The 15,801-nt window shown below is 41.0% G+C and overlaps 1 protein-coding gene across 1 annotated transcript in view; it reads right to left on the minus strand.

Annotated features, from left to right (window-relative positions):
- Positions 1-2,017: 2,017 nt before the first annotated feature.
- fxyd3 (FXYD domain containing ion transport regulator 3) overlaps positions 2,018-15,801 on the minus strand; it is a 20,289-nt gene continuing 6,505 nt past the window's right edge. Inside the window, exons 2-8 of the mRNA XM_019893028.1 lie at positions 9,927-9,983; positions 8,907-8,939; positions 8,408-8,431; positions 7,757-7,831; positions 7,577-7,613; positions 7,451-7,494; positions 2,018-2,566 (exon numbers count right to left, since the gene is read on the minus strand). Of these exons, the coding sequence (XP_019748587.1) occupies positions 2,547-2,566; positions 7,451-7,494; positions 7,577-7,613; positions 7,757-7,831; positions 8,408-8,431; positions 8,907-8,939; positions 9,927-9,960 (267 nt within the window). The 5' untranslated portion in view covers positions 9,961-9,983 and the 3' untranslated portion in view covers positions 2,018-2,546. The remainder of the gene's footprint in view (positions 2,567-7,450; positions 7,495-7,576; positions 7,614-7,756; positions 7,832-8,407; positions 8,432-8,906; positions 8,940-9,926; positions 9,984-15,801) is intronic.

Here is a 15,801-nt window from a genome sequence, read left to right on the forward strand (position 1 = left end):
TCCTTGCGTCCCAAAAACACACATTATTTGGAACTGTGCGTCCCGTGGGAAAATTATGCGTCTCGGACACAGGACGCAGAGGTAACGAGATGGCTGATCTCTAAACATTCTCTGAGTACTCCTGTTATTACCACTACCACTAATACTAGTACATTAATTTAATACCTTCAACTTCACAATAATAATAAATAATTAAATCAACCGTGATTTTAAACCATGTATTGTCAATATTCATGATTCCAAACATGAGAAAGCATCCAGCAAACATAACTGGAATCGAGCAAAAGGACTCCAAATCCCAACGGCCAAACCCGGAAGTGAAGTGCCGGCATTATTGACTCCAGCTGTAACGCAAATTACTTGGTTCAAACAAACATTCTAGTGCCACCGCACAAACGTGACGACTGTGCAAAAATAACTAAATAAAAGACACCACTGTTACAGAAAGACTTTACACGCTATTTCAACTGCCGACCGCGAACGGAACGAACCGGGATTGAAACTAACTGTGATGCCGCTTTTTATACGTTGCGCTAACTGTTACCTGTCAATGGCGGCCCCGCCCCTCTCAAAGCGCCAGATAAATCCATCAATATGGGTTTCCCTGGATGGTGTATGTTTGATTTCTTCATGATTTTTACGGTGCTCGGACCCATTTTATACCTGTGGACGAGGAATTAGGGGCTCTAATCCCTCGTTGTGTCCAAGGACCGGCAACCCGAGGTCAAGACCAAGAACTTGGCTCTGAGGCCAAGGCCAAGGACCAAGGACCGACCTTCGATCCTCGAGCCGGTCCTCGAGGACCACAACACTGCTAAAAGATAATAATATATTTAATGAATTGATTTCTACAATTCTTCAGAGTGTATGCTGATGTCATATTACGAATGAAATCCGATGACATCCAGCACATAAATCAAAGGAGCACATATCTTTCTGGCTGCGCCTGGATCAAATGCACCAAAATCACACTACGCCACCTGCGCCATAACTTGGTAACTGGTTGATAACTTGATAACTTGGACCTGGTTTCATTTGGTCTAAAATCTGGTCTACTTTCTGTCACCAAATTATCAGGTGTGCCGGGGGCGTGGAATAGAAAGCGTGGTCTGCCAAATTCCCATCCACAGTAAACTACACTTGTCTTGGCCCGAAAATCCCAGCGCGCCTGTCTCCAAAAAACGTTTTCCTTTGGACAAGTTAATTCACTCGTTGATCTGTAAGTGTCGACCAGCACATCCTTCCTGATGTCAGAGATGCTGTCATTACAGCAATTATTGCCTCTCTTGAGCAAATTTGGCCCATGGCGTGCCTGATCGTAGCGCAATCGCACATCAATTTTGCATATGAGCCAAAGCTTCCCCTCGTGCAAAAATGTGGCACCCGAGGGAGGGGCGGCCCTTTATGAACATATACCACACGGATTTCTCCTCTGATGCAGTTGAACCCTTTAAATACACAAAGGAAACAGGTTTTCATTGTTATTATTTCAACAATTCTTTAATTGAAATATGGCAGACTGTTTCTGAACGGTTACGTTCACGGCATTGCTCAAAGAAGCTGAGTAGGAAAATGTAAAGATTATAATCAATTAACACAACTCTTGAACATATCATACCTGTCAACTTGTACGTTTTCCCCGTATTTTATACGTTTTTTTTATCATTTCAAATCATGTACGGCGTATTACAACTTTTATACGGAAAAAAAAAACAATTGTGAACCGATCTCACAAAGACCATTTTGGCTCAAATCCAGATCGTCTCACCTGCTGGTAGCCAAGTACACTGCCGTCGTCGATAGCTACTCTTGTCACGGCAAACCAGCAAAAGTAATCCTCAATCGTATATTTTTTTTGTATTATTATTTAATTATTTTTTGTCATCGCTGCGTACGGTCGGATTGATAAAGCATGATGTGCACATGCGCGGTAAGCCGTTGTACGGGTTTTTGTTGCTTTGTAAGGGGAATCGTAATCATTCATAAGGGCAGCTATTAGCGGAGGTTGACAGGTATGACATATTGTCACTCATGGATAATTATTACGATGTGCATTTTATGTATGTGACAGGGATACATGAAACATGCGTTAGGGTGCTTACAGTAAGTCGCTAATGTCTAGCTCCACATTTTTCTTAAACACGCAATACTGAGTAGTGAGATACATTGACACAACTTATATAAGGAACTGTAATTGGTTTGTGTAACAGGTCACTTTGACGAGAATAAATTCAAGCTTTTAACTCAAATTGATGAATAATTATGACAAAGTAAAAAAATGGAACTGAATATGACACGAAAGCCTCAACAAGTGTGTGTGTGTGTGTGTGTGTGTGTGTGTGCGCACGCGCGCATGCCAGAGTTTTCCAATGCAAGTGTGTGTTTGTGAGTGCCTGAAATAGCTGTCCACAGAGCATTTGTCAGTCACAACAAGCCCACATCTTACAACCTCAGGTTGGTTTCCTTAAAAATGAAAATCTCCTCCACTTGGGTGTCAAATGCTGCTGCTTCTGCAGTATCCCACTTCATCGTGTCCTTGTCAACTTCTAGCAATCACAGGCACGACCTGCAGACAAACAGTATGATATTTGGCAGTCAGAAGTCAAAGTCATTCTTTAAATTTGCTTTCCTGCAAATGCAATTTCTGCCATCAATTTTCTAAGGGTCGACTACATAACTGGTTGCCTCACACCACCACCTGTTGAACAGCGTGGACCAAGTCATTGCTGGACAAGTTTAAGCTACTCTCTACATCAGGAGTGTCCAACCACTCGATCATAGTCGATCGGTAGAGCGCAGACTGGTCCCAAGTCGAGTGAGAGGGGGATATGGGGAAAAGAAAAAATGAATTTAAAATAGTGTGTCTGTGCATGTGTGCTGTTATTATTATTATTATATTATTATTATTATATATTTTGAGCCTACTCAACTATAATTGTCACACCCAACATTTTTTTAATTTATTGATTTATTTTTAAAGTAGGTGTCTTCTGCCCTAACCATGCGTTTGACATGAGAGCATGGCGTCGACAGCGAGCTCAACAATCCTCCAATAAAAACACGAAGATGAGAATCTACCGTTTGGTATATTTATGGAAATCTTTTTTGTAAAACTGTATACAAACAGAAACACAACATGAATGTTTGTCTAGCATCCAATTATACATATGACATGACACTCGACACTCATGTAACAGCCTTTTCTCTAGCTTATTCAACAATTCTATGGTAAATATCTACAGAGATTAACTGGTGAAATATTGATATGTGCCGATAAATAATTGCACAACAAACAGTAACATGTACAACTGTGTAAATGTACTTACAGATTGTGCCTGAACTTGTCAAAAGAAAGAGTATGGAAGTGGATGTGATCACACCTCTCCACTGTTGTGAATCAAAATGGCTACGCCACCCCACTGACTTTTTGGGTGTTTTTAACTACTTCCGCCACTAGGGGCACTTTACTGTACTGTGATGCAATTTTGGGTGGTTTTAACTACTTGCACCGCTAGGGGCACTGCACTGCACTGTAATACAATCACTCGGGCCAGAATAAGGTCACTTTTAGTATTTGGCAAGTTATTTTAAGAAAGTAATTTGTTACTAATGATTTCCAGAAAGTATTTCCATTACAACTCAGTCACTGCCGTGTAAAAGTATTTAGTTACTCAGCAAAGTAATTATGATTTTTTTTTCCCCTTTGTTCTATTTGGAGTGTCAATATGTTTATAATATCTAAATGAATAATACAAACTTTTAGAATATTTTGCATTTATTTGAACTCAGTAATGGCGGCCCGGTGGTCCAGTGGTTAGCGTGTTGACCTCACAGTGCAGAGGTACCGGATTCAATTCCAGCTCCGGCCGCCCTGTGTGGAGTTTGCATGTTCTCCCCGGGCCTGCGTGGGTTTTCTCCGGGTACTTCGGTTTCCTCCCACTTTCCAAAAACATTCATGGCTGATTGAACACGCGAAATTGTCCCTCGGTGTGAGTGTGAGCGTGGATGGTTGTTCGTCTGTGTGTGCCCCGCGATTGGCTGGCAACCATTTCAGGGTGTCCCCCGCCTACTGCCCGAAGATGGCTGGGATAGGCTGCAGCACCCCCCGCGACCCTTGTGAGGATAAGCGGAACAGAAAATGGATGGATGGATGGATGGATTGAACTCAACAGATTGCAATTTGCTACATGCAGAGAAATAAAAACGTCTTGAAAATAAGTAATAATCACACACTGCATTAAAGTGTAAAACTACGACACAAACGTAAACTTGAATGTAAAACGAAAGAAAGGAAAATCTGGCCATTTGGTCGTGCTCTCTGTATTGTATATTATTGCACAGTAAACTGGGCTCTATCCAACTCTCATACATTCTGTCAGAACAAATATTAAACTATAAGAGTGTTGGAATACATTGTCTGTCCTCATTCTGGCACCGTGTGGCCCCTCCCTCTGTTGTTTTTGGTGACCTTTCCCTAAATTCAGTGTGGGCTGGGCGTCTCCCCAATCACTGCACCTGTCTCACCTACACACCTGCCAGTCTTCACCTCATCAGCCGGTCCCACCCCTGCAGCATAAAGGCTTGTCTCAAGAGCCACACATTGCCAGTTTTCAAGTTGCTAACTTCCCTGCTGTACTCGCTGCTGCCGAGCGCTTACAATCAGCCTTCCTGTACGCATTGGTTTGGTTTCTCTGACTCCTTGACCTATCCCTCTTCCTAACAATAAACCAGTACTGATACCATTGTGTCTGCCTGTGGATCCTCTGCAGTTACCCTTAAATGTCCACAGACAGCTTGTCCGATGATAGAGGCAGACGACTGTTTAAGTTTGCATGCATCGAGGTGTACTCTAGCTATAAACAGGCACAGACGTTTTACGAGCCTGGATATAGCGCGAAGCTGAAAACACATGTGCGCAAGTGTGCATTCACGCACGAGTATGAGTTCTTATGTGCTGATTATCCTCTCACCTATGTACTGAATCCACAGATCTTTGGTGCTTCTGCTCCTCGTAACTAGGAAGTGATTTTCTCAATTCCACCCTCACTCATAGTTCCAGAAAACAAAATTCACACATCTCCAAAAGCAGCACACAACATATCGCAACACACGCAGGACCAAGTCTAAGTGAAAATCAAGGTTTTGCTGAGCTTAATTTACCAGATAATGCCTTTTCATTAAATTGATCGATCTCATGCACTGATTTTCATTTGCTGGTTGACAGTCAATCATTGTGATTGTCATCAACATCAATATCCATACTGCGATTGGTGTCTTATTCATTCCAATCATATTTAAAAAGCACACGCACCAAAAATAAGTTAATAAATAAATCCATTTGTCACATCTCTGAACACGGCTTTTTACTTTCGGTTTGTTCCCTCCTCCATCTTGAATTTGTTGGCTATTCCAATTTATGAAACCTTGATCGAGGACCACACAAGAAACAATGACATCCAAGCCATGTTGCTTATTTGTAACGTTGTGCATGGCAATGATATTGTCAACCATTAATTATAAGAATCACATGCACACCTAAATCCTACTGGAATGTGGATGTCGATGGAGATTCGTCATCGAGCGACACGTTACATCATCAGTAACAGCAGCGGTATTGTGAGGTCAAGTGATGTAATTAAGTAGGTTATTGTGATTCCTCTAAAATGATGTGCATTAGTAACGGAGTTATTATACTTCAATGCTGTTATTCCCAACTCTAGTTACTAACCTATGGTGGCGAATCTGCAATGCTCCGATTGCACTGGCAAAAAAACGTAATCTGGAGCGGCATTAGGAAACAGTTCACGTGAGCTACGATAGTGATGATTCTGTACTGTACACGCTATAAATGTGCATCCTTGGATCCCTGTGTTTGATCGCCCTCAAAGATAGCCAAAATAAAATAAAAAATAAAAAGACTCGTTTTTTTTTTTTTTGAAACAAACGGAGCGCTACCTGCCTTGTATCTGATTTATTATTTTTGTTTTGTTCAAGTTGGTTTCTGATATGACTCTTGCTCATTATGGCATACTTGTGCGTGCATGTGTGTGTCTGAGTACGCGTGCGGTCAATGCCGGGAGGTTGGCTGCTTAAAAAGTCGATCTTGTGTCAAAAAAGGTTGGGCACCCCTGCTCTACATTATATCAGCGTGTGTGATGTGAGTCCATTCACAGACAGATGGACAAAGTAAACATAACTTTAGACTTTGGCAGGATGGCAAATGGGTGATACAATTGTCAATATTGCAACAGGAAAGGAGAGGTCGATCTTACTACATATAGGTAAGGTACCATATGCCGTGGTAAGCTGTCGGGGACCAGCAGGTTTTTCTCTGCCGGCTTTAACACTGAAGCACTGACCTACATGTACCACCCAAACATATTTGTTCAGCCAAATTGTAATAATTTACTCCCAAAAGTCAATTCTCTTGATTTACAAGCATTTCACTTGACTGCACTGCTTCCAGTAGTGAATTTGAATGCTCGATTGTTTTAGCGTGCTACCGTGTCAATCTAACCTGTCCAGGACCTTCAAAATCATTAGTGAGGTTGATTTAACTTAAACTACATTAGCAGGTCCTATCAGTAAATAAATATTGATTCTGAAATGCTCGAGAGAAACAGTTGTGCTTTTGTATAGCAGACGTGGGCGACCTGCGGCTCGCGAGCCACATGCGGCTCTTGAAACCCTCTTCATATTGAACTTTATGGGGTGACCACCAGCCATTGTGTGTGTAATGAGGGGCAGAGACCACGGACCACGGTCTCATTTGTTGTGAAGAAAAGTGAAACATGAGTAAAATCTAAGGCTCTCCTAGAAATTAAAACATTGTGTATTATATGTCTGTTACTACTTACGCTTATTGACAGGAATGCATTTTCTCTTATTTTTTGTAGATTTCTTTTTTTTTCAAAGCCCGAAATCAAATTTCACCCTTTCATAACCCTGCAACTTGATAACCGCTGTCGCTGAAAGGGTTAAACGTCAATGCACTCAATGCACCTTATTGCCAGTGACTAATGTGAGGAATGAATGCTCGCAGAATTGATGAAGCACGAATATCATCTTGCTTGGAACGTAGCATGGGCAATGAAGGGAAATTTGTCCGAACATGCGAAGGGGAAGGTAGGGAGTGAAGGGCAGAGGACAGTTTATTTATGTGCGCCCCTGTGTATGATGTGGCGCTATGTAGCAACACAGTAAATATTGTCACTGTTGGTCTCTGAGTGGTTGGCCACCCCTTATTGTATGGTCTTGATGGTTTCTGTAACTGCGACGCGATAATGGTGGTATTAAGAGGTCAATTTAGGTCGGGTAAGTCCCGACTGAGGGCCCGGGTACCAAATACTTAGTCCAACCTAGGTAGAGGTATTCACGTATTTTATTGGATGTAGTTATATAGAATTTTTGATGGCAGAATTTCCATGTCTGCTAGCTGAGTATACATTACCTTGGTCGGTGAGCATTGCCTGAGTGTTGCTTCCTGCCCTCCTCCTGCAGAGCGATGGGCACGGTGAGACAAGGCAAAAGCATTTTTTTCACGCTACGTTGTCAACTGCAATTGTATGAGTATCACCTTTTGTCCTGCTTGAACTTGCACCGGCAGTGGCCGCCTGTGCAAAGAGAAAGGTGTAGGCTTGACATGATAGTTTGAGTGGCCATTTATTTATTTATTTACATTTTTCGGACTGTTCTCATCTATGCCAATGTATACAAGGAAGCATATGGGCATATGAGTGTGTGTTGTGCATCTTACTGAGCAGGATGGTAATGCCAATGAGGCAAAGGACAGCTGCAAGAATCAGACCTCCAACACGCAGTCTGTGGTAGTCTGTGTACAGCAGGATTTCCATAACGTGATACAAAAGCAAACACTCAAAAATCTGACTTGGTAAAAGGTAGACTTCACCCAGTTGTGAATTATGCATGAAAAATGATGAAGTTATCAAAGTCAGTATAGACAAAATATTAACTTTTTAGAGCTAAAAAAACGATAAATATGTTTTGTAGCCCTTTGATGTTTAGACATTCAGCCTAATAGAATGAAGGAAAATGAACGTTTGGTTTTCTCAGACTTCTGGGTATTATTCAGCACATCAATGCCGTCCATAGTGTGTGACCAAGTCTGAACGTTGAGATTTTTTCCATGACCTACAACCCCTTTCATGGTCACTTCTCGCATGTTCCAGTAAAAGAGCTGCCAGATAAAGCTGAAAGTCTGACCATTTTACTAGGCTGGTGTCAAATCCATTCTCGCGGTGCACGGAGACACACTTTACAACTAGCGATGGATCTTCTTGCACACGTCTCTGTCACGAAGTCTCAAGCCCAATGGTTGTGAAATGTAAGGTTAAAAATATTGATTTTGATTGATTTTTAAAGAAGCGGGTAGAACAAGAGGATTTACCAAAGGTAAATGGGTCATCTTCAGCTGTAAGACAAAAACAAAGTTGGTTTGAGCATCAGGTGCAGGACATATTGGGGTGATGTCAGAAAGGTTCCAGGAATGGTGGCGCAGGATCCAGCGTCTCATTCCAGGACTGCATCAAGGCATGCAGAGGAGGCTGGATAACTGTGTTAGACTCCAGCGGGATTACTTTGAAGGAAAAAGCTTTTTGGTTTGTAATACGGATTTGAAATACGGTATATATTTAGTGAAAAACAGTCCTGGAACTTTCTGACACACCTCTAACCATTCAAAACATCAAACAGGCACATGAGAGTCAACAGCGCAATGTGAGATGAGCAGACAATGTGACCTAGTTTGATGCCCTCACTAATGATTCACCGCCACTGTCAAGAACCTGCAATGTGCATTTTGTGCATACTAAGTCATTTTAATTCAACCGTTAAATCAGGGACATTTTTCAGGGGGTAAAAATGTACGGGAAGTCAGGTGTACTTACACTTCTGCTCTTCAGCAAACACCAGCGAGACAGCTGCAAGAGAGAGCATATTATAGCATTAGGAGATATATCCTGAAGTTTTTTTTCCTCATCACAGTGTGTTCAGCAAGAAGAAACGCAAAAGTCAGGAAAATATCACACCATTTCTAAAATGTGAAGTGTGGAAAATGCCTTTCAGGAAAAGGAAACAAGTATTTTCATCAAATCAGCAGCTAGACTTGACTTGATTTAGTTGAGCCCACAGTTCAAAGCAGACATGGTCTAGTGGCATATAGCTGGTATGCTTTAGAACAGTGATTCCCAACCTTTATTGAGCCAAGGCACATTTTGTAGGGTCGAAAAATCGCACGGCACACCACCAAACAAAATCTTTCTGTCACTATCAGTTGCTGACAAAGATGCATTATTTGTAAAATGTGATCATTTTTAGCAGCACACAGTTGAGATCTCACGGCACACTAATGTACCCCGGCACACTGGTTGGGAATCACGGCTAGAAAAATGGAATAACCTGTCAACAGAAGTCAGGTCAGCCAGTCAGTATACAGTCAATGCTTTTAAATCCGTACTTAAAAGTTAGCTTTTTTTCCCGATACCTTTGATTAAGGTCGTTTCAACCCAAATTCACAGTATGATCTTTTCTTAATTTTAGAAACCTATTTTTCCTTTTTTACTCTACTTCTATTTAAAGTCTTCTGTTAAGGGTGTGCTTTTTGGTGCTGTTTCTTTGCTCGTGAAAAGCATATTGAGTTAACTCCTATATGAAATGTACCGTAGTGTATAAATAAAACTGCCTTGCCTTGACATCGCTTTCCAAACAAGACACTTTATCAAGCACCGATCAAGCATAATTTACATCATACTGCACACATAAAAATTGCTGCTAATCCTCAGAAAAAAAAATTACCTGTGAGCATGTTATTTCATTTTTAAGCTTTGACCTCTTCCAGAGTATTCACTGAGAATTATTCAGACTGGATAATGTTCTGCATAACACAAACTGTGATTATTTTGACTCACTTGCCATTAACGCCAAAGCACAGATCTTTGACATCTTCGCGCTTGTTAATGTATGGCCTGCAAGAGAAATACAAATATTGATATAAAACACAATTTTAGCAACAATGAATCACACAGGGCGGCACGATGCTATGAGGAGACAGATTGAGGGGAAGAAAAAAGAAAGTCAAGACACCAAAACGGAGCGCGACGAAAATCATGACAAAAAAGCCCCTAAATCCCTACAGATGCTTTTATAATGATATTATTTTGTCATTTTATGTTAACTGTTCTGTTGATGGCGGGGCGGGTACCCGCAGCGGCTCCTCTCTCTCCTGTGGTTGCACTGTGGTTGAGAGGAAAGAAATTTCACCTGAACTTTATTGTTGCACATAGAGCATATTTATTTGACAATAAAGTTGACTTGACTTGACTTGAATGGTTGTATGTCTACGTGTGCCCTGCGATTGGCTGGCAACCAGTTCAGGGTGTACCCCGCCAACTGCCCGAAGACAGCTGGAATAGGCTCCAGCATGCCCACGACCCTTGCAAGGATAAGCATATTAGAAAATGGATGAAAGGATGAATAATGCAGGGACAAGTGACTGTGAGAGTGTAATTAATAGATGCATTAAAAAATGGACGCCTTCTTCGCGGATTGTTCGTTATTTAAGATGCTTCGTCTGTATTTTTATGTTTGACTATTGCCTTTTATTCATTTCTCTCGTGCCATTTTCCAATCAGCTCTCAGTTTGCTGTTACGTTCCCCATATCTGTCTCTAATCGCTTTGTTTGACACAACACTATTTCGTGAAGGCATATGTTGTTGTTCCGATGAGTGGATACTGCCAATTCTGAAAACGCTGGCCTAATAATTCCTCATTCTCATGTGAAAATGTTCAATTCCCCTTCACCTCTTTGGTGCTGCCTACTTCATTCTACTATGACAATGAAAACATTATTTGGAGCTGCTGCACGTTTGCTGGTCACAAGAACAAGTGGCTGGTTGTGTTTTTCTGTGGAATATATTACCTCCAGGAACAATGGTACCAATAGCCACAATGTTTTTCAATATTTTGTGCCAAGCCAGGAAGCTGATTAGATCGAATGAAAGTCTCTTATATAATCTCTTGAATACCAAACAACTTCCAAATGACTGCCATTCTCCCTTTCAGGCAAGGCATTTGTACAACTTAAGAGGAGCACAATGTCACCTCTTGCTCTCTCCCACACTGAGAAAATGCAGAAATATGATCTGTTGTTGATGGAAGTAAACCACAGAGCATTGACGTTGTTTGGGCGGAAGGGGTGGGGGGGGGGGCGGCACTCCCTCAATAAAAGGTTCTCCATCTCCCCTAAATGTTTTTGTTGCATTTTTTTTATTCTTAGTCTTATGAGAGACAAAAACAAACACGAAGGATGGACAAAAGAAAAAGTAAGTCTTCAGGATTGCTCTTATTGACAGTTAGCTAGTTCCTGCCTAACAGCAGAAAGTCCCATGCCACGAGTAACTAGCATGTCAATTTATCCGAAATACATTTTGGAAGCTCCTGGCTGTTTACATGAAGATCAAGGGGGTTCGTGAGTGAACTCGATGTATAAATTCACGCCGTGAAACAAGACCTGAGCTTATTCATTTAAGATTGTCATCACTGGATAATAATAATAATAACCACAACAATAATAATCAATATTAATATGATCCTTCATCGATATTGAACTAGAGGCATCAGGACATGAGTTGAGAGTGCAACAAGGAAAGCGACATCTAAAAGTGCAAGAAACGTGAGGTGAAAGGCTGAAACAGAAGAAGCCAAGCCATTTGTGATGCAAAGAGTCTAGGAATCATTTCAAACTCAATATGGATTGGAAATTTGAAACATTTCAGGCGAGGTGCATCATAGAAGACTTATGTTTCATTAAAATTGATTTTGGAAAGTTATGATTAGAAAGTGGAGAGAGCCAAGAGATGAATATAATCCATATTAGCCTGTCCCAGATATTTTCAAGACTATACAATATCTCTTTTATTGTTGAACTTCAATAACATTTAGCGATGTTCTTCTTTAACCATTTAGGCATATGTGCCAAAATGTAATTTTTGCAACTTCACAAGTATTTCTGAGCAGTGTGTTGTGAGCCAAAGTCATGTCATTAGCCTTGACACGCCGAATCACAACAGAGTAACTGATATGCCATCTTTAAAAAGAGACAGCTTTCTTTGATCTTTTCACACACCAAATAGCTGGTGATTGCAGCTATGAATTTGATTTTGAGTATATGATTTACTCTTATCTGCAGTGTTTTGTTTTTTTAATTGAAAATGATGGGTTTGGTTTACTTTCTCACACACTTTTTTTTTTTTTTTGTGCGGCGAATGTACTTCCTGTGTTTGTGTAATGTATTAAAAAACTAACTGAAATAACAGTAGAATCTAATGTTGACTTGAAACTTTTAAACGGTATTATCGGTCTTTGCTAGCTGCTCGCGCGCTGGACTTGCTCACAACCTGTGCATCCCCTGGGGGCTAAGTGCCCCCCCCCCCCACAACTGTCCATAAAACCGAGCGACGCCCCAGCCTCAGAGTAATGTTACATCACAGCCATGTAAAAGCCTTCTATTTCCTTTTTTATTTTTTTAAAGACAGGGTTTATTACATAATATATATTAATAATGATTTCGCGATCTGCTGCTGCCATCCAAATATTTCTTTTGACAACTTAGCTGAAAGAAAAATCCATGACAACACTGTTAAACTGCACTTGCCCTTCAAACGCTATTCTTGTCTGTATTTCAATCCTATTTTCTAATGTGTTTGTTCAGAATGTATGTATGGACTTTGTTCTGGGGCCACTATAATTAGATCCCAAAGCATTTCTGAGTTGCTGCATGTCTGTGTAACAATGACATCACAGCAGGAGGTAACACAAACATCTTCTGCATCACTGCAGTGATTTTCCACAACTGCACTTATCCCCTGAGAGCTCGCTCGAGAGCAAACACACCTGTGCTTGTTTCCTTTCAGCGCTTACGTATGTACATACTTAAACTTCTAAGATGGCGTCTGGCAGAGATGAAAGTGGACTTTTCTGAAAATTCCGGAATAAATAAATAAATAAATGTGTGTGTGTGTGTGCGCGCACACACACACACACGCACACACACACACACACGCACTTGGCCGATCAAGCATGAATTAGTTTACACAAAACGCTATTAAAATACTCGACATTCAATGATTAATCTTCCTTTTGTGTGCACACGTGTACCCTTTGTGGCTTCCGTTCGGGCCGAAATTTCGAAATCTCCAAGATATGGCGAGGCCATGAGAATGCGAGGCGAGGGTATTACTGTTGTGGCGACTCCACTCAAGCTACGACACTCGAAGTCGGCCGGACACGATTTTCTGCCAATCTGTGTTTTTCCCTTTTTGGCCACATCTATTTTTTACGACAACTGTCTTGTTGACGGCGTCTTTTATTCGTTCCACTGGGGTTTAGCAGGTGTGTTTATAAAGAGACGAAAATTGTTTGGGGACTATCACCCACCTTCTAGTTGAGATGGTATAACCCAAGAGGCAAAATGACTAAACCATTAGTCAAACGCCATTATGCCTTCTGTCATTATTACACAAACAAAAATCTCTTTACTGTTACTAGTATTAGTGCCTCAATATGGCTAAGCTCGTGAAAGCAATACAACGAACTCAAACGCGTCTTCGTTCAATGTTGTCAACTAATATCCGGATTATGCAAATTTTCCTCAATTCTCCGGAGAAATTTTCATAAAAATTTGAAAAACCCGGAATTCCGGGAAAATCCGGAGGACTTTCATCTCTGGTCTGGAAACATTCTCTTGCTTTTAGTTCAGCCTGGAGTCTTCCTATTCAAGAAACGTCTCTGTAATCTCCAGGAACAAATGTGAATTTGTGCTGTCGATCACGATTGTGAACAAGTAATGTTTGTAATGACTGAGTATGGGATGGGATAAGAACATATGAAGCTCGAAGTGGAAATTAAGATCGAGGGGGGAAAAAAGGCTCTGCTGCTGACATTTTAAGGCTGTCGGTAAAGAGAAAGAGAAGAGCAGGGCAAGTGCTTGTCTCTTGGTGCCTCTCCACAGCAACCCACGAAGAGGCAGCGGGAATGTGCAGCTTGGGAAACAAGCCAACACCCACAAGAGGACGGTTTACCTCAGGAGAGAGAGTGCTCACATGGAGGATCATGAGGAGGAGGAGAAAGACTGAGACTGAAACAGGAGAGAGAAGGGCAGGGAGAGAAGAGAAGGCCCAGGGGGCAAACTCAAGGTGAGTGAGCGAAAAGTGTGAGATGATGTGTGATACGAGGTACAAGGACAAGGAAACTGCATAGGAAGGGCGGGTCAGAAGTGACGGCGCCTTGTCCTCTTGTTTTAAGATCAAATTATATAATCAAATGAATGTTAGTTCAAGGTGGAGCCTGCAGGAAGTGAGAGCTCAAGTCGTACATCTAAATACAGTTGAACCTTAGAAGTCGAGCAGGGCTGATTTTAGGATGATGGTCAATACATGATCAAATTAGAAATCAACTGCATCAGGATCAAATTGTCAACATTAAAAAAAAAAGTTTTTCCTTAACTTTCCAGAAAAAAAATATGAGAAGCAAAATTGTCCAGTGCAAGAATAAGTAACTCTTCAGACAGTGAAACTATCCATTTTCAACACCACTGATCCTATACACTGTATAGTATACAGGGTCACAGGGGTGCTGGAGCTAATCCAAGTTGACTTCAGGCAGAAGGCAAATTGCAGCTTCAGCTGGTCGCTAGTCAGTCGCAGGGCACACATAGAGATAAACAAGCATTTACACCCACAATCACACTGTCCCTGAGTTGGAACCGATCCCACGCTGCCCGCACGCAAGTGTAACACTACACCATCAGCGACTTGAAATAACGAAAGACTTTTTTTTTAAACTTAAATAACAAGTACAAAATTCTGAACTATGCCGTTAGAGCAGGGGTGTCAAACTCATTTCACATGGTGGGCCACATACGGCCTCGGTGGATGTCAAGTGGGCCGGACCATTAAAATGACACCATACTTTGCTATAAATAACCAAAACAATATGTCTTTCCTTTGTTTTGGTATAAAGAAGCACAAGAACATTCAGAAAATGTTAAAATTTAATGAACATATCTTTTACAAAACATTTCATGAAGCACCTTACATTTCCTTCGACAAATGTACAATTTACTTTTATCATTCACATATATGCATTGCAACTGATCCCACTGATTGTACAAACTTTAACAAGTAATTGGTATTGAAAAATATAGTAATGCACTTTAAGATTAAACGAGATTTATAAAGAAAGGAAGTTTTAAACCATTTACACGTGCATATGAAATCTAAATGTAATCCCTGCCTACACCTTACAAACTAAGGAGAGTGCTATTAAATGCGTAAATGTGAGAGTGCTATTGATAGTCTGCTGTCATGGGTCTGTCTCAGTGATGGACTGAGGCTGCTGTTGTCTTCTTCTCTGATCAAAACAGTGTCCCCTTGCGGATACTCAATGAATTGCACCTTAGTAAAAATATTAATTCTGTGTCTTTAATGCATTTTTTTCACTTTTAAATTATCCTGCGGGCCTGATTGAACCTCCTTGCGGGCCAGTTCCGGCCCGCGGGTCGTATATTTAACACCCCACGCGTTAGAGGCATTCAGATGGAGTGCTCCCTCTGCAATGGGTGGCTGTATGAGTAACATCGGTAACTGGATCAAAAATGTGTTATTATTGCCTTAACTGCATTGTAGAAAAACAAAAAAAAAACTGTAATCTGGAAAATGGGAAAAAAAATCTGACGTAAATGGGAAAAAAATATATATATAAATAAAATCCTCGTCTCACCCCTC

Source organism: Hippocampus comes, unplaced genomic scaffold (genome assembly GCF_001891065.2).
Source record: "Hippocampus comes isolate QL1 unplaced genomic scaffold, H_comes_QL1_v1.1 scaffold94, whole genome shotgun sequence".
In the NCBI taxonomy this organism is placed as follows: Eukaryota; Metazoa; Chordata; class Actinopteri; order Syngnathiformes; family Syngnathidae; genus Hippocampus; species Hippocampus comes.